Source organism: Nannospalax galili, unplaced genomic scaffold (assembly GCF_000622305.1).
Source record: "Nannospalax galili isolate Female #2095 unplaced genomic scaffold, S.galili_v1.0 scaffold1533, whole genome shotgun sequence".
Lineage (NCBI taxonomy): Eukaryota > Metazoa > Chordata > Mammalia > Rodentia > Spalacidae > Nannospalax > Nannospalax galili.
The window spans coordinates 121,615-143,623 of record NW_008333397.1 but is presented as its reverse complement, the minus strand read 5'-3'; the positions used below and the strand labels follow the sequence as shown (position 1 = coordinate 143,623).

The 22,009-nt window shown below is 46.8% G+C and overlaps 1 protein-coding gene across 1 annotated transcript in view; it reads right to left on the bottom strand.

Annotated features, from left to right (window-relative positions):
- Positions 1-2,200: 2,200 nt before the first annotated feature.
- Alpk3 (alpha kinase 3) overlaps positions 2,201-22,009 on the bottom strand; it is a 59,094-nt gene continuing 39,285 nt past the window's right edge. Inside the window, exons 5-13 of the mRNA XM_029561144.1 lie at positions 16,088-18,101; positions 15,199-15,346; positions 14,702-14,829; positions 14,538-14,573; positions 11,390-11,670; positions 10,047-10,135; positions 9,144-9,367; positions 5,514-5,562; positions 2,201-5,047 (exon numbers count right to left, since the gene is read on the bottom strand). Of these exons, the coding sequence (XP_029417004.1) occupies positions 4,702-5,047; positions 5,514-5,562; positions 9,144-9,367; positions 10,047-10,135; positions 11,390-11,670; positions 14,538-14,573; positions 14,702-14,829; positions 15,199-15,346; positions 16,088-18,101 (3,315 nt within the window). The 3' untranslated portion in view covers positions 2,201-4,701. The remainder of the gene's footprint in view (positions 5,048-5,513; positions 5,563-9,143; positions 9,368-10,046; positions 10,136-11,389; positions 11,671-14,537; positions 14,574-14,701; positions 14,830-15,198; positions 15,347-16,087; positions 18,102-22,009) is intronic.

The following is a 22,009-nucleotide window of genomic DNA, read 5'->3' as shown; positions in this document are numbered from 1 at the left end:
GTTTATCAACGGCTGGGTCCCAGGAATGAGAAAGGTCAGGTAACCCCTAGGTATAGCCTAGTGGTTACTTTGACTAGACTTCTGCTTGGGTAAACGGTTGGTCTCAAGCTGCAAAGGTAAAAGTCAAGATCTCCTACTTGATTTCTAGACCTTAACTGAAGAGGAAGTCCAAATATCTTTCTAAAGGAAACCCTTATTATGTTTGTTTTTTGAGACAGGGTCTCCCTGTAGCCCAGCTGTCCTGGAACTCACTATGTAGACTAGGCTAGCCTTGAACTCACAGAGATCCACCTGCCTGTGCCTCCCAAGTGCTGGGACTACAAGTGTGAGCCACCACACCCGGCCTAGGAATCCCTTAACACCTAGATGTATATTGTGAGCCTTCCCTCCTTCCAGCCTCCCCTAAGAGATATGTGTTGTATGTGAGATCTATAGAAAGATCAGTAGTTTCTCTAGATGTCTTAATAGGATGAGTCAAAGATCAGTGATACATGACTTGAAAATGCAAGCAACACAAACACGCAAACACTTGCCCCTTGGGAAAGTTCTGGAGGTAAATAGGTCTATTGAGGTCAGAATAATCCCTTATTTATTTATTATTTGTTCTAGACCCTTCATAATATAGGTTAAACTCCTTGCCATTAAGGCCCAATTACTGTTTGATCAATCTAGAAAGCTGCCAAGCTTTGGATTGGGCCGAGAGAAAATGAAGGCTCATTGACTGGGAAAGCCGTCAGTATAAACTGGTTCTGCCAGCAGGTCACCTGGCCATTCGGATCCAATCATGCTTAAGATGTCTATTTATGACACACTGCAGAATCATATGGAGCCTGTGACCGGGAGCTCTGGAGAGTTTACGTTAAATCCTGACAAGAAAAAAATATGGTAAAAGAATCCAAGGTTTGGAACAAAATTCTCTTCTGAGAAACAGGACTCTGGCGATCCACTAGGTGGCCATGCTGCTCCTCGCATGTGTTATGTGATCCTGAGCTATAGGTACCATCAGCCACCATAGCTCCTGGCCTGGGCTCTCAAGACACAAGCAGTATGAACCACTCTGCTCTCCAACCCTGCCTCACATACCATGCTGCAGTGCTCCCAACAGTCCCCACACCTATGGCTCTTAGAGGGACAGTAGCTTGACCCATATGGTCTTGCTCTGGATTTGGATTGGTTCTCTTTACCCATCATGCCTCTCTCCCATCAGGAACAAGTGAACTATCAGGTCCCACTTGTTGTCTTTGCATGCTGCACTCAACCAGAGAACACTGCTCACAGACCAAAAGTGGCCAGCTTTACAGTATGGCGGAATGATGTTAAGAACTCAGATATGCAAGTTCAAGGCCAGACTGGGCTAAACAGTGAGATCCTATCTAAGGGGGAAAAAGTGAAGAAAAGGGAGGGAAAGGAAACTCAGCTATTGCAGCAAAAACATCACATGAAAGATTGGTTCAGTCCTGCAAGAGGAAACCTGAGCTTCAAACTAGCAACCAAACATGTTCTTTCTCCTACAGGGTTAGGGTAGGAGGCAGTGAGTACAGATGGACACTATAAGCTATGCCCATAGCCCACTGCTTTTCTCATACCTTAAGTTTGGAGCCTGGGAGATTTTAGTCCCTGGGGAATTCCCCATTCTCAAAGGCACAGTAATGACTCAACTGAATTGAAAGTCAAGGCTACCATCTGCCCCTTCAGGGTCCTTACACCTCTGAATGACAGATGAAAAAAGGTTATGGACACAGATAGGATGAACCTTAAAGAAGAAAATAAGATTGCTGCTGCATAAAACAGCGCAGGATTACAGCTGGAACTGGAGATTCCTGGAGTGCTTCCTGGCACCATAGTCCTGTAAAGTTGACTGTCACACAGGCAGGACCACTAAGGGGCTGAATTTAAGAACTAAACTCCAGGAGGCCAAAATCCCCATTGAGTTCTATAATTTTGGTTCAATTCGCTTAATCTTATCATTTAGTATAGAATGAGGAATTTCAAGCCGGGTGTGGTTGCGCATGCCTTTAATTCTAGCACTCAGGAGGTAGAGGCTGGAGGATCTCTTTAAGGCCAGCCTGGTCTACATAGTGAGTTCTAGGCCAGCTGGGACTACAGAGAGACCCGGTCTCAAAAAAAAAAAAAAAGGAAAAAAAAAAAAAAAGGAAAAAAAAAAAAAAAGGAAAAAAAAAAAAAAAAAAAAAAAGGAAAAGAAAAAATAAAAAGAATGAGGAATTTCAAAGTAGAATTGTGAGAAAACTGAAAGGTATCACTAGTGATACTTGACACCAATAGTAGCCCTGCCATTACCCTTAGGCTTAGTTAGACATGTCCTTGAACTCTCTAAGCAGGGAATTTGGTTTGGGCTATATGTGGGATTTGTAATAGAATACATGGGAAGAAGTCTTTGTGTTCGTGCCAGGGTGCATATCTTGGTTTTGCCCACCAAAGCCTTTCTGCCCTTCCATTCTCCATCACTGTTCTGGTTAGAATCACCATCTTAAACTGGATATGGCGGTGCACACCTGTAATCCCAGTATTTCTTCGATAAGAGGCAGAAGGATCAGGCACTCAAGGCCAGCTGCTCAATCATTATACATAGCGGGTTTGAAGTCAGCCTGGGCTATTTGAGATGCTGTTTCAAAAAAGAATCCCGTTTTAGAATATTGCCTCTCTCCCTCCGAGTCCCTGAGTACCAGACCAGATTCTCTTGCCTGGAATTTGAACTTTGAGTGAAGGGAGACTTGCTGGGTCCAATGGTGACAGCTACAGGGAGCTGTCCTGGCTCCCACTTTCCCCAAGGCTAATTGTTCAGCTATTCTTCTGGTTCTGTGAGCTACCCCTTCCTACATCCTTCTCATGAAGACCTTTTCTTGCTTAAGTTGGTCCAAGTTAATGTCTTTTGTTCAAAATCCACGTGTCCTCAAAGATATGTAGTCTCTTCCCTTAGACCCTGGATACACTTCTGCCATCCAACAGCTGCCAGCTCATGGTCTGGCATACAGCAGGTGCCCAGGGTGTGTCTGCTGAATGAGTAAGTGCATGAGCAATGCTAGAGCTTTCATTGGACACGAGGATGGAGAACTGGGGGCACACTGAGGCAAGAGGAAAAAGTGAGGAGTCACCTGAGCAAAGAGAGGTAGAGAAGTTACAAACATCCCAAGGGAAGGGGAGATGTCAGGTGGGAAGTTCCTGGGTGGGGCAGGTGGGTCTGGGAATGAGCACTTCCCGAGAGGCAGGAAGGGGCCAGTGAATAGCTGAGAGGTACTCTCAGCCTCTGGCTGTGGTGGAGGCAGCTGAGACTTGGAAAAGCTCTTCCATTCTGGATTCCTTCCTTCCCATTGTCTTCCAAATGAAGGCATAATTCCAAAGGCATTAAGTTCCCTGATACTCCGCTAAGGGGTACAAACCAACAGCAAATGCACTGTAGCACAGACTGTCAAGCTGTGCTGAAGACTGAGACTGAACTTCAGGCTAGGAGCCAAAATATAGATTAATTTTTCCAGTAGGCCTAGGAACTACATAGAGCCTGTCTGAGAAGAAGAGACCCTGACTCTATAACCACACCAGATGAGGGCAAGCAGGACACATAGTTGCTCCCTTTATTGCATTCCAAGGGGAGCAGGCTAGCTCCAGGCCTACCCCATCCCAAGTCTCAAGGAGGGATGTCTAGGAAGTACCTAGGGTGCTAGACTCCAGCACAGAAGTTCTGTGGATTAAGAGTTAATGGTTGTAGGTAGGCAGAGACACACATCTACCCAAGCACAGAATAAATTACAGCCCTCCTGGAACACCTGTGTCCTCCCCTCTCACATTGAGGAAGAGTCCTAGCCGTCTCTGACCTCACTCCTTTCAACTACAGAGTACAAGGTCTCTCAAAGTCAATACCTTCCCTCTTCCTACAGCTGCTCACAAGCCCTCATGCCAACTCTGACCTCATGAGCAGAGATCCAAGAGAAAAGGAAGAGTGCACTGGGGTGGAATGAGAGGTCAAAGGGTCTGTTCCTCACCCAGGCATTGGTGGGTAGAGTGAAGGGAGCCCTTGGCCAGACAAGCAACTAGCTGGTGAAGGGCAAGCAGCAGACTGCAATTGGGTTCAAAACCTGGGATGGGAGTGTGTGCAAGGGAGCATGAGAAGCAAGTTAAGTGTCAAAGTGACAAAAACACGCATCATCAAAGACCACTGCACGACATGACAGGCTCCAGAAGGGCTCTGGGCCCCATCTGGGCTCAGGGACAGGTTAGTTACAAGGGTAGACCCAGCAGAGAGTCTGGAGCCCTGAGGACAGGGAGAGAGCTGGGACAAGCAGGAATAGAAGGGTAACTGCTGGCCCACAGGTCCCAGAGTGCAGTATTTGCTGTGGGGTGGCTAGGGCAAGGGGTCAGAGTGCAGAACTCATGCAGAGGACTCGGGGAGCCTCCAGCAGTGACAAGTGTAAACTTTGATGAGGGCCTAGGACACCAGGCACTTGAAGGTGGGCCCCCACTTGAGGCCTGGGAGTCCTGGGTGATGATGACACCAGAAGAGGCCAGTGGGCCATGTGCCATGCCCAAAGCCTTCCAAAGAGGTGAAACTACTCAGAGAGGTTCCCAAGAGGTACCTCCTCTGGCCATCTTCTTGGATTAGTCCTGTATCAAGCACGTCTCCATCTGGTTCAAGCTGCTTCCTGGTTGGTCTGCTGCTGGGTGGAGGCCCCCAGCCTCCTGTTGGGGCTACCGCATGCCCTGGGCCTTGGAGCGCCCCTCTTGGGTGAGAGACTGTCCCAATAACTGGACAGCGACTGCCTCTGAGACCTGAGGTGTGGCCTTGGAGCTTGGAGCATTCTTGCGGGTGCCCTGAGGACTGGGAAGGCCTTTCTTCTGGGGCTGAGGACTCAGCTGGGAGCCTTTTCTGCCAGCAGATGGACTCTTGGAGCCTTTGGCCTTGGCTTGGGGGTAGGCAGCCTCAGGGCCCTTGAGGGGTTTCAGCCCCAGCATCTCACAGTAGGTATTGCACTGGTGGGAAGAGGCAAACTGGTCCAGCAGGGTAGGGAAGCAGCTCTCCTTGAGGCCTTGGTATCTGCAGACAAAAGTTAAGAGCTGAGTGGGCCCTACTGTGTGACAGGTACATGACAGCCGACATCAGGGTACATCCTCTCCTACTCCCCCCCAGTGCTACCTTAGGTGGCTGCATCCCAAATTCAAATTTAGAATATGTTCATTAAACCCTGACACAGGACTCATCAGGTGAGCCATTCTTTTAAATGTAAACTGCTGCATACTTGGGGCCAGCAGTCTATTTGGTCTGTTTGCTCATCTGATGAGTTCCTCAAGGAAAAGGAAGGGCGGAGCTCACCGACAGTCCAGAATTGCAAGAAGCCTTTTATGTGAGCATTATGGATCAGGGTGGGAATTAAGGCCCAGGATATTACCACATGGCTGTGTGACTAGGACTATGTAGCCCCAAACCCAGTACCTCAGGGATGGAGAACCACTAGGAATTAGGATATCTGACACCCTGAGAAGACTCTCCAAGAACCACTCACCCTCGCAGTTTGGTAGCAATCTGTACATCAGTCATCTTCCAGTCAACCCCTGAAAAAAAAAGTGGGGGGATGATGTCAGTCTGGCCAGATTCTAGACCCCTGTGTCTCCAGCATGGATGTCATCTTAGAAAGGAACCTCTGTCAGGTTAGGCGGCACTGCCTTTAGCACTTGGTAGGCAGAGGCAGATGAATCTTTGAGTTTAGGGCCAGCTGGTTTACATAGCAAGTTCCAGGCCAGCCACAGGTACATAGTGAGACCCTGCTTTAAAAAGAAAAAAGGTCCCATGGCTGGGTACAAACATATCTTCAGGCATCCTCTCAAAGGTCAGCAGCACCAGCCTGCTTCACAGATCTCTTTAGCATTAAGTTCATAGTATCCCCAGAAACTAGGCTCAGAGTTCAGTGACTTGGAAAGTCATACTTACTCAATCATTCAGTGATTAGACACTGCTTATTTGCAGTCATCATTGTAAGACAAAGTGAATGTTCAGTTTTTCTAACTCTATAATAGTCAAATTCTTCCAACTATTCAAGCCTGCCCCTATGGGTGAGACCAGTCCACAAACCGGATCGTCTTTTGGCTATGTACTAATGGACTAAAATTTTCTCCTTCCTTTTTTTTTTTTGGAGACAGGGTGTCCCTGTAGCCACAGCTGCCTGAAACTCCAGGCTGGCCTCGATCTCACAGAGATCCACCTGCCTCTGCCTCCAAGTGCTGGAATAAAGGTATGTGCCACCATGCCAAATTTTTTTTTGAGACGGTCTCACTGTGTAGCCCTGGCTGGCCTGGAACTTGCTAGGTAAACCAGGCTGGCCTCAGATTCCGAGATCCGCTAGCCCCTGCCTCCAGAGTACTAGAATTAAAGGTATGCGCCACCACACCCTGCTTTTAGCCTTCCTCTTAATGGGTTAGTAGTCTATCCGGGAAAGAGACAGAAGACAGAAGACAGAACAGAGGCAAACAGCAGAAATGCAACCCTGGTTGGGACTGGCTTCATGTTTCTCCATAAAGATGGCAGGTGCTTGAGAAGCCATAAATCTAGGTTAAGGCAACCTTGGAAGAATGATAAGAAAAAAAATCTCCCATCCTGGTCAAGTGTCTCAGCATTCATCTGTGATTTTCTTTCCCCAGCTCTAAGCAATTCACAGGGCTGTGGACCATTATGTGACACAGTGGAACACGCTGGAATCTGATTGGCCTGGATTTAGGTTTCAGCTCTATCACTTCTAAGCTGTGTGAAGTTAGTAATCTACTTAATATCTAATCATTAACTGTAAAGAGAGTATAACAGTACCCATGCCATGGGACATTGAGATGCTCACACATGGAGGACTCTAGTTTCATGTCTGAAATAGAGCAGCTATGCAGTAAATACCAATTTGTCATTTGTCTTTCAGCATTTATATCACATTCCATTTGGGGTTACAATAATGACCCCTTCCATGTACATGGAATTTTCATTTGCAGAAGGCTTCCCCAAATATGGTCTTAATGCTCATCACAAGGCTGAGAAAGAGAGCTAAGATGTCATTCCTAGAGAAGGCCAGGAAACCCAGGTCGGAGAGAATGAATGGCACAGCCTGCATGAACTTTAGTCCAGGCTAATTTCTTGCTTCAGTTTCCCAAAAGTTGGGCTGACAGGTATGTGCCACTATACTCAACTGAGCTTTGGTTACTCCCTGGTGAAACAGAGACTGAGCACTCTGACACCAGGTTACATCTCATGGCAGAGTCTACTCTTGAGGACAATGACAATTTCTTTATTTTAAGAATATTTTAAGGCTGGGCGTGGGGGCACAACCTTTAATCCCAGTACTCGAGAGGCAGAGGCAGGCAGATCTCTGTGAGTTCAAGGCCAGCCTGGTCCACATAGTGAGTTCCAAGACAGCTGGGGCTATAAAGAGACCCTGTCTCAAAAAGACCAAAAAAACTACCCCCCAAAAAATTATTTATTATTTTTATTTTATGTGTATGAGTGTATTGCCTGTGCGTAGGTAGGCGCACTGATGTCATGCAATGCACAAGGAGGTCAGAAGACAGCGTTAAATCCCCTGGAACTGTAGTTCCAGACAGTTGTTAGCCATCATGTGGGTGCTGAGGACTGAACCCAGGTCCTCTGCAAGAGCAGCCAGTGCTCCTAACCACTGAGCCATCTCTCCAGCCAAGGACAATGACAATTTCTTTTTTTTTTTTTAAATGAGATGGACGTTCTTTTTAAATATTTTTCTTTTTATTTAATGTGTATGAGTGTATTATTTGCATATAAGTGCACCTGTGTTGTGCAATGTCTGCAGAGGTGAGATGAGGGCATTGGATAGTCTGGAACCGGAGTTAGGACAGTTGTTAGCTGCCACGTGGGTGCTAGGAATTGAACCCAGGTCCTCTGCAAAAGCAACCAGTGCTCTTAACCACTGAGCCACCTCTCCAGCCCCCAATGAAAATTTCTAGCCTTTTCACCTTCCCAATATTTCATAAATGTTGGATGAATGAAGAATGGAAACCTAAATTTGTGAGTCAATAAATTAAATGGTAATGGTTGGTGTATTATCTAGTATTATATAGTTCCCCCTATGCACACAAGTGTACACACATACACATACACATACACATACACACATACACACACACACACCAAAGTTGAGATAGCTCAGCAGGTGAAGGCATTTGCTCAGAAAGTCTGATGACTTGAGTTTAATCCCTGGAACCTAAGTAAAATGGACAGAGAGAACTGACTCAACAAAGTTGTCCTCTGACCTCCACATGCATGTACCCACCCCCAACCCCAGCCCCCCACCTAATAATAAATTAAATACATTTTTTTTTCAGTCTTTTTTGAGACAGGGTCTCCCTATAGCCCCGGCTGTCCTGGAACTTACTATGTAGACCAGGCTGGCCTTGAACACTCAGAGATCCGCCTGCCTCTGCCTCCCGAGTGCTGGGATTAAAGGCGTGCCACCACTCCCGGCCTGGATGTGGGTTTTAAATTAGAGCCCATGTAATGTTCTACAAAACAAATTGTTTTTAAATTTTAAGTGGGCCTGAACTGTGGTCCTTTAAATGCCACTGCAAACAGGGTGCCATAGAGCATACCTATAATCCCAGCACTTGGAAGATGGGTAGGAGGCCACAGTTTTGAGGACAGCCTGGTCTACAAGTTCCAAGCTAATCAAAAGATGCATATACCAAGACCTTATCTCAAAAAATAATTTCAGTCAAGTGTGACACCTTTAATCCCAGCACATGGGAGGCAGAGGCAGGTGGATCTCTGTGAGATCAAAGCCAGCCTGTCTACATAGCAAGTTCCAGGCCAGCTGAGACTATAGGAAGACCTTATCTCAAAATAAATAAATAAATAAATAAATTCAGGTAACCTTGTATAATAAAAAATTTTAAATCTAAAAACAGAAATATGTTTAAATGTTAAGTGGGTCTGGATCACACTCCTTCAAATGTAATTACAGTATAGACTGGCTACATGAGGCCCTGGTATATCTGAGGATAGCATGCAAAACGGTCTCTGTCCAATCCACATTACAAGATCATTGTGAAAAGCAAAGGCGAATAAAGAAAAAGTGCTTTTATCAAACATGCTTCCATCTCATTCACCTGTGCATCCTCCACCCTCATACCTGCCAAATCTGTGACGAGGAAGCTGCCATTTGTCCACTGATACAGCCAGTGCTGGAAGGTCTGACATTTCTGCATGGCCTCCAAGCTGCTGGATGCTGCTGGAGCCCCAGCACAGCCCCATTCCCGGGAACAATAAGACTGCAGAGGCTTGCCCAGGTCCTCCTCCAGGGTGGCATATGGGATATTGTTTGCAGGTCGGTAGATCAAATAGAGTGGGATGATCCTAAACATAGTTGCACCCTGCAGTGAGCCAGAAGTGTGGCCCCAGGGAGTGCCTTCCTCCTGCCCTATTCATTTTTGGATCTAAAGAAGGGCCTGTCCTGGGAGAATGCTCAGCTCTGAGCATGAAGGACAGCAGGGGAGGAAAGGAAATGGAGGCCACTAAGTTCAGAGTCAGGCTCATTCTCTGTGGTTAGTAGCACTAAAATTAAACACTACTATGTCCCCAGGCAGCCTGTGTTTGGGTGAAGGCTGGGGAAAGTATGTGCAAATAGAAAGGACACCTGCAGGAAGGCCTCAAGGGATCCAGCTTGATCACTGGCAAGTGAAGGCCAGATATGCAAGTTACTTACAGCTGACTTCCACAAAAGCTCACTGATTCTGCCTGCCTCCATTAGAATCCTGCCCAGTTTGCCTAGCTTACCCCACCCCTTCCTCTGCCACCACAGAATCCCAGAATCTGCTGTGCTCAAGCTCTGCAACTGACAAGATCTGGACTAAAGGTGAAGGGAATGAGGGTGGTGGGAGACTTTCCCAAAGGGAGCAGAGTTTGTGGGCTCACTGAGCTGAGATGGTTCTGAGGCCATATGCACATGGTTGGAATTCAGGATGGCCCTGGGAGGCTGTGAAATCACTCTCTGAGCTAGCAAAGGAACATGCTTGCGCCCCTCCTATGTACTTACTCAGGAACCTCCCCAAAGCCAGATGCTGCTCGGGCTTCAGCTGCAAAGATTTTGCAGTACTCTCGACTCATGTTCTGGATCTTGCACCCCTGTGGATTAGAAGAAACCCAATCTCATCAACAAGGAAAATCCAAAATTGTTAGATGTGACTGTCTCTGTGGGAGTGGGCCACCTGCAGGGAGAATTCCAGGCCTGCTGGAGGTAGGGCTAACTCCTTCAGGCTCTCTGTCTGTAATTTTCTCATTTGAATAGCAAGGGATTATGGGCCTTTTTTCAAACAGGTTTTCTTTCTTTCTTTCTTTTTTTTAAATATATTTTATTTTTTTATTTTAGGTGTATGAGTGTATTGCCTGCATGTATGTGAGTGCACCCATGTCGTGCAGTACCATGGAGATCAAAGGAGGGTGTTGGATTCCCCTGGAACTGGACTTAAGGATGGTTCATAGCTGCCATGTGGGTGCTGGGAATCGAACCTGGGTCCTCTGCAAGAGCAGTCAGTGCTCTTAACCACTGAGCCATCTCTCCAGCCCCATCAAACTTAGGTTTTCAAAGTGGCTTCTGAACTATGTTTCCTGGAACCCTATTGCATGGTGCCCCAGGGATCAGGGGTAGACTATCCTCCTAATCTACATCACCACCCTCTTTATCTCACATATAAATAAATCCAGTAACACTGGATTTCAAGTGGGGGGTGGGGGTGGGGAGAGGGTGGGGGTGAGGAGAGGGTAGGGGTGGAACTTCTATTGAAAAATGATAATTTGGGGGCTGGGGAGATGGCTCAGTGGGTAAAATCACAAGCAAGCAGGGGGGCCTGAGTTCAAATCACCAGCATCCATGTAAAAAGCTAGGGCTGGCCACGTGAACACCTGTAAACCCAGTGCTGGCTGTGAGGGTGGAACAGGAGTATCGCCAGTCACCAGCCTCCCTCCAAGCTTAATGAGAGGCACTTTCTCAAGAGATAAAGCAGGGAGTGATAGAGTGGGACACCCAACATTTTCCTGTCCTTTGTATGGGTACACGCATACCCACACATGCGCATACACCACACACACACACACACACACACACTCTCTCTCTCTCTCTCTCATGTGTGCACATACAAACACAAATAATAATTTCAAAAGTAGATTTCAGATGATTTTGAAACTCTCAAGTTCTCTGAGGTCAAAGGTCTGGATTCCTAGCTGAATCTCAGCTACTCCTTGAAGCCCATTCTAGAAGTCAATTAAGGCTGAAAGCTTCTACCTCTGCATGGAGTTTCCAGTGGAGCCCAAGCTGGGGAAGGGGAGGAAGTAAGAGAGTAGAGTGATGGGGCATAAGGTGGGAGGAGGATGGGGCAGTACCTGGATGGTGACGTCGTAGTTTCTGCCCAAAAGAGAAGTCTCACTGCTGGGTCCAAACACAAGCAGGCTGGATACTTTGATGATGCACATGCGACCGGATTCAAAGATGGGCTCTAGCCCATAGATGACCTTGGCCTGGGAGGCCTTTTGAAGGCCATATCCACGTCCACCCCCTCGGAGTTCCTCACTCACCAGTCGCCCAAACAGCTTGTCCCCCCAGCAGCCAGAGTCAGCCAGACCCTTAGCAAACACCATGGGGGTCATCTCAATCTCTTCTCCAACTGAGGGGCAACAAGAGAGATGTGAAAACTCGGAGCTTCTGCTTGACAGATATGGGGCCCACAGGGGGAAAAAGGTCCAAATAATCCCCACACTGTTCACCTACATTCATTTTCTATACGTGATTGCTCTTGGGATGCACACCCCGAGTTCCCTACCAAACTGTAAGGTATTTGGGGCAAAAACCACCTGATTCAAAGTCTGTCATTTAACAGTGCTCCTATGATACCCATCACATAGTAAATGCTCAACAAGTGCCTGTGGAAGCAGGAGTCTTCTATGACAGTTGCAGTCAACACAGACTACCAGAATTACCTTCTTCTAGAGTTAAGTGTTTTAAGCAAATAAACCAATGAATGGCTCCATATGAACCAACATATTTGATGAAACAAAAAGCTTGAAGGATCAATCCAGTAGCAGTGAGTACCACTCATTAGTGCTTAACATGGATGCTAACCACCATTATCCACTAAAAAGAACCAGAGCTCCCTGAAGAAATGATTGGTTCCAGGGCTCAGCAAGAAGTGTACAGGATGAAAAGAAAACATTGTCTGAGGCCAGAAAATAAGGAAGTCATCAAGAACTATAGGACAGTGGTGGTACAGGTGTTTAATCCTAGGTACTTGGGAGCCTGAGGCAGTAGGATCAAAAGTTCAAGGCCTGTGTATGTTTTAGAGTTTAAGGCTAGTCTGGGCAACTTACTGAGACCTGTTTCAAAATAAAAAGTGAAAAAAAAAAAAAAGAAAAGAAAAGAAGAGGCCAGGCATGGTGTCGCATGCCTTTAATACCAGCACTCGGGAGGCAGAGGCAGGCAGATCTCTGAGTTCAAGGCCAGCCTGGTCTCCAAGTCAGCTGGGGCTACAGGGAAACTCTGTCTCAGAAAGACCAAAAATAAAAATAAATTTAAAAATTAAAAAAGGAAAAAGGATTAGGGAAGGGATATAGCTCGATGTAGAGCTTGCCTAGCATATGCTCCAAGTGGGTTCATCCCCAGCACTGTAAAATCAAAACAAAACAAAATGACAAAAAACTTCTGGAGACTTGTCAAAAGGACAAAGGAACCAACTGAAGGGGTTCCCTTTGGTCAAAAATGAAATGATTTTAGCTGTCACATCTCACTGTTCATTTGCCTTTGGAGACAATGGCTTACTATGCAGCCTAGGCAAGGCTTCAGCTCATAACCCTTCTGCCTCAGCCTTCCCTAGACCTGAGGTATAGGCATGTAACACCAGATCCAGTCTGTGGGTTATCCTTGCCAAGAAAAAAAAAAAAATTACACCTGAATCTGAATCTTACCAAAACATCTAAAGTGAGAGTCTGCCTCAAAAAACTAAGGTGGCCAGGCGTGGTGGCACACGCCTGTAGTCCCAGCACTTGGGAAGCAGAAGCAGGTGGATCTCTGTGAGTTCAAGGCCAGCCTGGTCTACATAGTGAGTTCCAGGACAGCTGGGGCTACAGGAAGATCCTGTCTCAAAAAGACCAAAAAAAAAAAAAAACAAAAAAAAAACTAAGGTGGACAGCTCCTGAGGAACAACACCAGAGGTTGACCACTGGCCTCAACACTCACGCACACACACCTACACCTGCACACATGAACACAAAGAAATTTTATGCGCCAAATGACTTCAATAAATGAATGGCAAGAAGAGAAAACAAATGAGGAGGGAGGAACAGTTACATATTACACAAGACAAGAGATATAGCTTCTGATTCAAATAAACCAACACATGGAGACACTAGGAAAAGCTGACATTTGATGATTTTAAATAATTCCTACTAAGTTGGCCAGGTGTGGTGGCACATGCCTTTAATCCCAGCACTTGGGAAGCAGAGGCAGGCGAATCTCTATGAGTTCGAGGCTAGCTTGGTCTATATAACAAGTCAGCCAGGGGTACAGGGGGACCCTGACTCAAAACACCAAAATAAATTAATAATAATAACAATAATAATAATAAAATTCCTACTAAGTTCTTCATATGGTTAGGTTTTTTTGGTATTGTTTTGTTTTTTCAGTCCAGGCTGGCTTGGAACTCACTATGCAGACCAGGTTAGCCTCAAACTTGTGATAATTCTCCAGGCTCTGCCTCTAAGTGCTGGGATTACAGGCATGTACCACCATATCTAGCCCAGATTTGGGTTTATATGTGACAGATATTAAATGTTAATGATAACTGAACAAAGGGGATTTAGGACACTCTCCTCTGATAGTCAAGCCCCTGAAGTGTTTGTCAAACATTGAGGGTAGTTGAATGAGGAGGCGCACACCTTTAATCCAGCATTCAGGAGACAGAGACAGGCAGATCTCTGTAAATTTGGAGGCTAGCCTGGCCTATACAGCAAGTTGTGGGCCAGTTAGGGCTATATAAGAAGACCCTGTCTCAAAACAAAATAAGACAAAACAAAAAAAACAACAATGACAACAACAAAACAACTTTGGGGTATCTCACTATCACCAGGGACTCACAGAAAATGCATTTTTCCCAGGTCCTTCCTAGATATATGAGCTGTCTCATTAGGTGCTGAGAAGCTGTGTTCACAGCAAGATGCCTGTATAACTCCAATGCAGGAGTTCACAGAGCACTGTGAGAAACTCTGGGACCTCTCCTGGCCAGTTCTGCCCTTGACCAAAGACTCTGAAGTAGGCAGAGAGAATAGGGCTACATTAACTTCTGCCAAGTGCTCCCTTGGCCACTTCCCTCAGAAACACCAGTCCTCCTTCATCACCTTCTGCAAGCTACATCCTAAACTGGGAGGCAAAGGGTAGCAGCACAGAGATTTGAGAAGAATTCTAAGCTCCTAAAGAAGGATCCCCTGCAAAGGGCAGGGCTGGGAATGAAGACTTGCCCTCCATCCCAGAGGGATAACATACCTTCACCTTCCTCCCTGGAGATGAAGCCGGACAACACTATATGAAGAGAAAAAGAAGCCGCTGTCTTCAGGCTGCTCTGCCCAGGCAAAGCACCATCTCTGCCCTGTGGACTGCTACCGTCCACAAGACCAGGCCAACAGAGACCCTGGCAGCAGCACACTCACCTTCAGAGCTGAGGCAGAAGTCAGTGGAGGCCGAACCGTGCTCATTGTGAATGGTGCATCGATATACGCCACAGTCCACTGGGGATGCCTGCACAATGGCCAAGGCCGCCGGCCCCTCGTCCCCTGCACTGCAGAGAGTGGAGACCCTTCTTGTGAGGGCCATCACCATGACACAGGGCCTTCAACCCAACTCTCAGAGGCTGCTGTGAACCCAGGCTCTGGGAGCCCTGGGGAGGTGGTGAGAGGTTCTATGGTCAGAAACTGGTCCTGGATCACACAGGTCTGGCATACAATCATGACACCTACTAGTTGTATGACTTAGGACCTGTGAGCCTCAATTCTCTCATCCCCACATAGAATAACAGACTCTCAACTCATAGGGTCATTATGAGGATTAAATGAGGAAAAGGATTCGAAACATTAGGACAATGTCCAACGTAATTACTGTAATTAGGGAGCTAGGCCAGGTGGAGGTGGTATCCATCTAGGTGGCTTACCTCCTGCCCACTTCGCCCACTGGGTGCTGATCCTTGGCCCATGTCAAGACTGAGTCACTAACAATGTTGAAAAACTGGCACCAGAGCTTCAGGCTACCAGAGGCATCTGGAAACTGTTCCACTCTAATTTTCCGGATCACCTGTGGAGCTGAGAATGGGAACCCAGTTACAAGGCAGAAATGCTATTCCCATCTTGTGCCCTCTCTGGTCATACCCCTGCATCCCTGGGTATCCTTGGTAGAACAAACTGAAAGAAAATAGTAAACACAAACCCAGCAATTCATATCCAGGGCTGCCTCCTTTCTGTATCTCAGGCTTTTGCCTTGATCCCCCAGGGCACAAATTTTAGGAAGAACCTCACTCAACCCCAGGCCAAGGGAGGGCCTTACTGCAAAGCAACCAAAAGCTGGAAGCAGTAAAGAAAGGCATTTCACATTTTGTGGCCCTATCTCTACACGCCTGTGTTTGAATCCACCCCGCAATGGTGTAATCTTGTAATAAGCCTGCATATGGGTGTTGGTGATGGTGATGGTACAGCTCAGATGCCACTGAAGCCAGGTCTTATGTTGTTTTGCTTGTTATTGGTTTTGGTTTTGGAGACAGGGTCTCCTTATGTACACAGCCCAGGCTGACCTTGAACCTTCAATTCTACCTTAGCTTTCAGAGTGCTGGGATCACAGGAGTGCATGGCAGCACCTCACCTAGCATTTCATTTCTCCTATGCCATTTAACCCTCACAATGTGACAGGGTTATGCTTCCTCTCTTTCTCATGGCTCCTGAAATGGAAGTATATTCCAAAGGGAACCTGCCAATCCCTAGCAGGGTTGGGTGGTGCTGGGGCAGGAGCAGTCTGCAACTTCCTGGCAGCCATTCCTTTCCAGTGCTCACCTTTCAGCAGGTCTTTGGCGTTCCTGGGCTTAGCCAGAGGTTCCTGCTTGCCTTCATCCAGGACAGATTCTGAGTCTAGTCCACTGGCTTTGGGGCTGGAGCCCAGGTCTTCAGCTGTAGACTCCTCCTCTGCCCGAGGCACCTCCAGCATGCTGGCCTTTCTGCCCTGGGTGGGGGAGCGCCTCTCTCGCCCTGGAGTCCCTGGGGACCCAGGCACCAGGCCTTTCCTGGGCCCACGAGGGGAAACTGTGGGGCTCTCCCTTTCTTCAGACTTGTTTGCCTCTCCATCCGCTGCTGCTCTGACCTTAGGAAGAAACCTTTTCCTCCGGGCCCCCAGAGCCAGTTCCTCAGGTGTAGCTGCAGGGAGCCCTGTCAGAGCTTCTGCTGGACCCTCCTCATCTTGGCAAGGCTCCTGGATTCTGCTCTCTACTGCTTGTCCACCTACTTCCCCCTTCCCAGACTTGACACTTTCCTGAGATATAACCTCCTGGGAAGCTTCTCCCTCACCAGCATCAGATTCTTCCTCACCCACCACAATGGCAGGAATGGTGACGGGGCTGGGGCATGGGGCCCGGGAGCCCTGGGCAGCAGCCAGAGCCTGCTGGCCAGCCTGCACCTCGCGGTCCAGGAGGCCAGTGAGGCGGCGGGTGGTACAGGGGCTCAGCAGCAGGGTCTGTGCACTCTGTACCAGGTGGTTGTTCTCCACACGTTCCAGGATGCGCCTAGACGTTCTGGGGCTAAGCCCGGCCACTTCCATGGTGGGGACCAGACTGGAGGAAGGTGCTAAGCCTCCAGTGGCAGCCTCTTCTTGGGACTCTGCCCCAGCTTCCTTTGTCTCTGTGCTAGACAGCTTCAGCAGCAGAAGCAAGTAGTTCTTCAGGGAATCTATAAGACCAGGGTCACAGCTCTGGGTGCCTGGGGACCTCCCCTCCACATTTGGCTCTTTGGCACAGGCACCCTTTCTGCTGGTAGCCATGATTTCTGATGGGTGAGTCTGGGTGGGGGGCCCTGGTCCCAGGTGCAGAGTGGGAGCTGAACTCAGCAAGGCCTGGTCCCTGGAGGGCAGGATGGCCTCTGTGCTTATGTGCTGAGAAGCTGGGGTGCTGTGCAGTCCCTCCTGCAGGCTATTGGTCAGACCAATTCCAGGAAGAGATGGCATGGTGGGCACCTCCTGGCTCAGGCCAGTTGAATGAAAACCAGGGAGATCAATACATAGCATTTCCTCTGGCTGTTCCTTCTTGGGGCACTCAAACAGGTTGCCCTCTGGCTTGGCCTTAACCAGGCCTAACAACTCAAGCCTTTGGCATGTTTCTCCTCCCACCTGCTCCAAACTGCCTCCAGGAGGCAGCTGGGCTGGGTACAAATGGTTCTCTGACAGGGGACCTAGTACAGTGTTCTCATGGTTTCTGAAGGCTGTTACAGGTGGCTCTTCAGATCTGAGAATGAAACTAGGTTTTGCTGGAATACAAGATGCCTCTGAGCTCTTCTCAAAACATTCCATAACCTGAGGGCATTCTGATGGTGGGAGTTTGGGGACTCTGGGCAGTGGGCTGAGGCTGGTCACAGATGACTGCTCTGATTGGGCTTTGAAAGCTGTGGGAATGCTGCCCTCTGACTGTGTCCCCTTTTCTTCCTGCATCCTTGTGTCCCTCGCATCTTCCCGTATCCTCTCATATGCCTGTGTCTGTCCTACCTCCACCGTTTTCTGTGCCACCACATCCTTCTGTGATTGCCTATCTAACTGTGGCCTCTCACTTCCTTGTGTCACAACATCCACCTGTGCTTTCTTGTCTGTCTGTGTCCTCTGGGCTGCTTGTGCTCCATCTCCCTGGGTCTTCCCATGCACCCGTGGCTTTCCATCTGTCTGTGTGCTCTTCCTGTTTCCAATTCTCCCATCATCCAATGTTCTTCCATCCTCCTGGGTTCCTGTATCCATGGGCTCAATGACACCTTGGTTTTCAGAGCTGCTGCTGACAGATATAGTAGAAGCTATGGTTGCCTGGGACTCCAAAGCCTGAGAATCAGGGACAAAAGCAGAGACTTAACTACACATGCATTAAGTACTCTGCAGCTTCCCCGCTTCTCCTCTGACCTCATCCAGAACTGTTCTGAATAGAATCCTGCCACCTGGTTCCTCAGGACTGCTTGAAGGTTGGGAGGCAGAGACATATGACAAAGTCCCAAAGCCCCATATCCCAGACATGATCCCAGAAATTAGATTAAGGAACAGCTAGAATCTAGGCCTATCTGGCCTTCTTACCTCTTTCTGAAGAAATCCTGTGTATCTTGAAAAACTGTTCTCCAGTGATCCTCCTTTCACCTCTGCTATCTGGAGGATACTGTCCTCTCTACAGGGCTCCCGAAGTATACTACCTGCCTTTCTTCCCTTTCCCTTTCTCTTTTTCCCTTTCCCTTCCTTCCTTCTTCTTTCCTTCCCTTATTTCTTTTGGAGGGTGGGAAGCAGGGGGTTCAGACAGTGTTTCATGTAGCACAGGCCCACCTCAAACTCACTATGTAGCTGAGGATGATCCTCCTGCTTCCACTTCCTGAGTGCTGGGATTACAGGCATAAACCATCACTTTGGAACTAAAGCATGGGTGGAAATCAAGCTGAAGACCAGAGGAGATGTCCAGCAAGGATGAGGAAAGGAAACTGAAACAGCTCTGAGGCAGCAGATCTCAGAAAACAGCAAAAATACACTCCTGAAGAAAGATCTTGAAAACTGCTGAGCTAAGAAAATTGTTTGGGGGCATACAAGGACCTACATATGCCTCCCCTGAACACCACTTGAGCAAGCAACTAGGAAACAAATTTCAGTCAACCAAAAGATGATTGAGGAAGCCACAAATAATCTATGGAAAGCACTAAATATATTTATCTTATGTTAACAGAGAGAACCAAGACTAAAATCAAATGGAATTCAGAGTGGATGATCAGAATGCCAATAGGAAATGCAGGGACAACACAGAAACAACAGAGTTAGCACAAAAATGGAAGCAGGAAGAAGACAGGTAGAGTAAGTTTGCTGATGGTGTCACTCATAAGAGCCAGCCAGGAGCCAGGCTGGCCATGCAGCTCAGCTGATAGAGTGCTTGCCTACCATGCCCAAGGCCCTGGGTTCCATCCCCAGCATGGCATAACCCAGGTGTGAAGGTGCACACTTGTAATCCCAGCACTCAGGAGGTAGAGGCAGGAAGATCAAAAGTTCAAGGTCTTCCTCAGTTACATAGCTAGTCTAAGGGCAGCTGGTGATACTCAAGACCCTGTTTCAGAAACAGAAAAACCAACCAACCAACCCAGGAGCCAAATCATTACTCACAGCTGTGAAGTCAAGTAACAAAAATGTAGGATATTTAACTTATACAACTATGAGATAGAAGGTAAACAGAAAAAATGGGGAGAAGTGGAAACATTGTCACTGCTCATGTAAAAAAAGGACATTGATATTCCTCCCCTGAAGCCCCTCCCACTCTGGGGAGTTCTTTCTCACTTTTCCTTAATAAGTCTATGTTTATTCTATTTTAAATATTTTTTTATTTATTTTAATTTTATGTATATGAGTGTATTGCCTGCATGTATGTGAGTGCACCAGTGTTGTGCAATGCCTTGGAGGTCAGAAGAGGGCTTTGGATTCCCCTGGAACTGGAGTTAAGGACAGTTCGTAGCCGCCATGTGGGTGCTGGGACTTGAACCTGGGTCCTTTGCAAGAGCAGTCAGTGCTCTTAACTGCTAAGCCATCTCTCCAGCCCATTTACTCTATTTTAAAAAATCAGCACTGGGGCTGGAGAGATGGCTCAGTGGTTAAGAACACTGGCTGCTCCGGGCATGCCTGTAATCCCAGTACTGTGGAGGCAGAAGCAGGTAGATCTCTGTCAGTTCAAGGCCACCCTGGTCTACATAGTCCGTTTCAGGCCAGCTGGGGCTACTAACGACCATCTGTAAATCCAGTTCCAGGGGAATGTGATGCCCTCTTCTGACCTCTGCAGGCACTGTATAACATGGGTGCATTTACACACATGCAGGCAATACACTCATACACATAAAATAAAAATATTTAAAAAAAAAAAACACTAGCCAGGCGTGGTGGCACACGCCTTTAGTCCCAGCACTTGGGAGGCAGATCTCTGTGAGTTCAAGGCCAGCCTGGTCTACATAGTTCCAGGACAGCTGGGGCTACAGGGATACCTTATCTCAAAAAGACCAAAAAAAAAACAAACAAACAAACAAACAAACAAACAAACAAACCCACTAGCGGAATAGATCAAGGAATATTATATAAAATTCAAATTATAAACACTACAAATATTTATAAATATCATGTAGAATCATACCAAACATATCCACATAATGATTTAAAATACATACAAACATAAAATTAAGTCGAGAATTTAAAGTTTCTTTATTAAATATATATATTTTTTTAATCTTTTTGAGACAGGGTGTCCCTGTAGCCTAGCTGGCCTGGAACTCACTCTGTATACCAGGCTGACCTTGAACTCACAGAGATCCACCTGCCTCTGCCTCCCCAGTGCTGGGATTAAAGGTGTGCAGCACCACACCAGGTTGAATGAATGGTACAAATATGGGAAAATAGTGTGGTGAATAGTGGAAGTTGGACTGAAGAATTTTTATTTTTTAAAGGTTTTATATATTTTTTTTGTGCATGAGTGTATTGCCTATATGTATGTCATGAAATGCCTGCAGAGGTCAGAAGAGGGCATCAGATTCCCCTGGAACTGGAGTTATGAATGGTTGTTAGCCACCATGTAGGTGCTGGGAATTGAACCTGGGTCCTCTATAAGAGCAGCCAGTGTTCTTAACCACTGAGCCATCTCTCTATCCCCTAAAGAGTTTTTATTAAAATTCCAACTTCTCTGACAACCAGAAAAATACTAACAGATAAAGCACCTTGGCGTCAACAGATGCAATTAGTAATGTATTAGAGAAAACTTTTAACTCCTGACATTCTGGGATTAGAAAATATAAATATATATAGGGCCTATAAATTTACAAAGAAAGTGCTGCCATTGTGCATGAGCCTGCTGCAGCTGCTCACAAGACTCGTAAAACAGAACTTAATTAAAACTGCTCTCATCTACCTTACCTTTATTTAACTCCCTTTGAAGCCACTTCATTGCCTCATCCACCCACCTCTGTCCCCACTGCCAACTGCCTCATCCAAGTTGCCAATAATAGTGTCATTGCCTGGATTACCCAAAAGCCTCCTGATACTGGCTGTGCTTATTCCTGACTCTGCTAACTCTTATACTCAATGCAGCCCATGTGATCGTCCCAAAATACTTTTTTTTTTAGATGGGAGTCTCATATAGCTCAAACTGGCCTCAAATTCCCTCTACACCTGAGGCAGCCTTAAACTCTTGATCCTTCTTCCTTTGTCTTCCCAGTGCTGGGATAACAGGCACATTCTGTTGTTGTTGAGACAGGGTCTCCTCAAAGCCTCAGATGGCCTGGAACTCGCTTTGTAGACCAGGTGGTCCTTAATCTCACATAGACCTGCCTGACTCTGCCTCTCAACTCATCGGATTAAAGGTGTACGCTGACTACAAATGCTTTTTGAGACAATTTCACTCTTAGTAATTTAACCTACAGATATGCTTTCATGTGCAAATGGACTAACATATAAGAACAGTTTTATTTTTTACATTTATTTATTGTTTGCAAAGGCATTTTCTTTGTAAATTTACAGGAGCTACATATATACTATTTTCAAGTCCTAGAACGTCAGAAGTTAAAAGAAATTTCTGATCTACTGCTAATTGTTGTCTGTTGGCTCCAAGACTCTGCCTGTTAGCATTTTAGTTAATGCTGCCAATACAAGATTGAACCAACTGATTGTGATACATCCATTTTCCAAATAAATATTCAAATCAAAAAGCAAAGTGGAGGATGGAAAAAATAAAA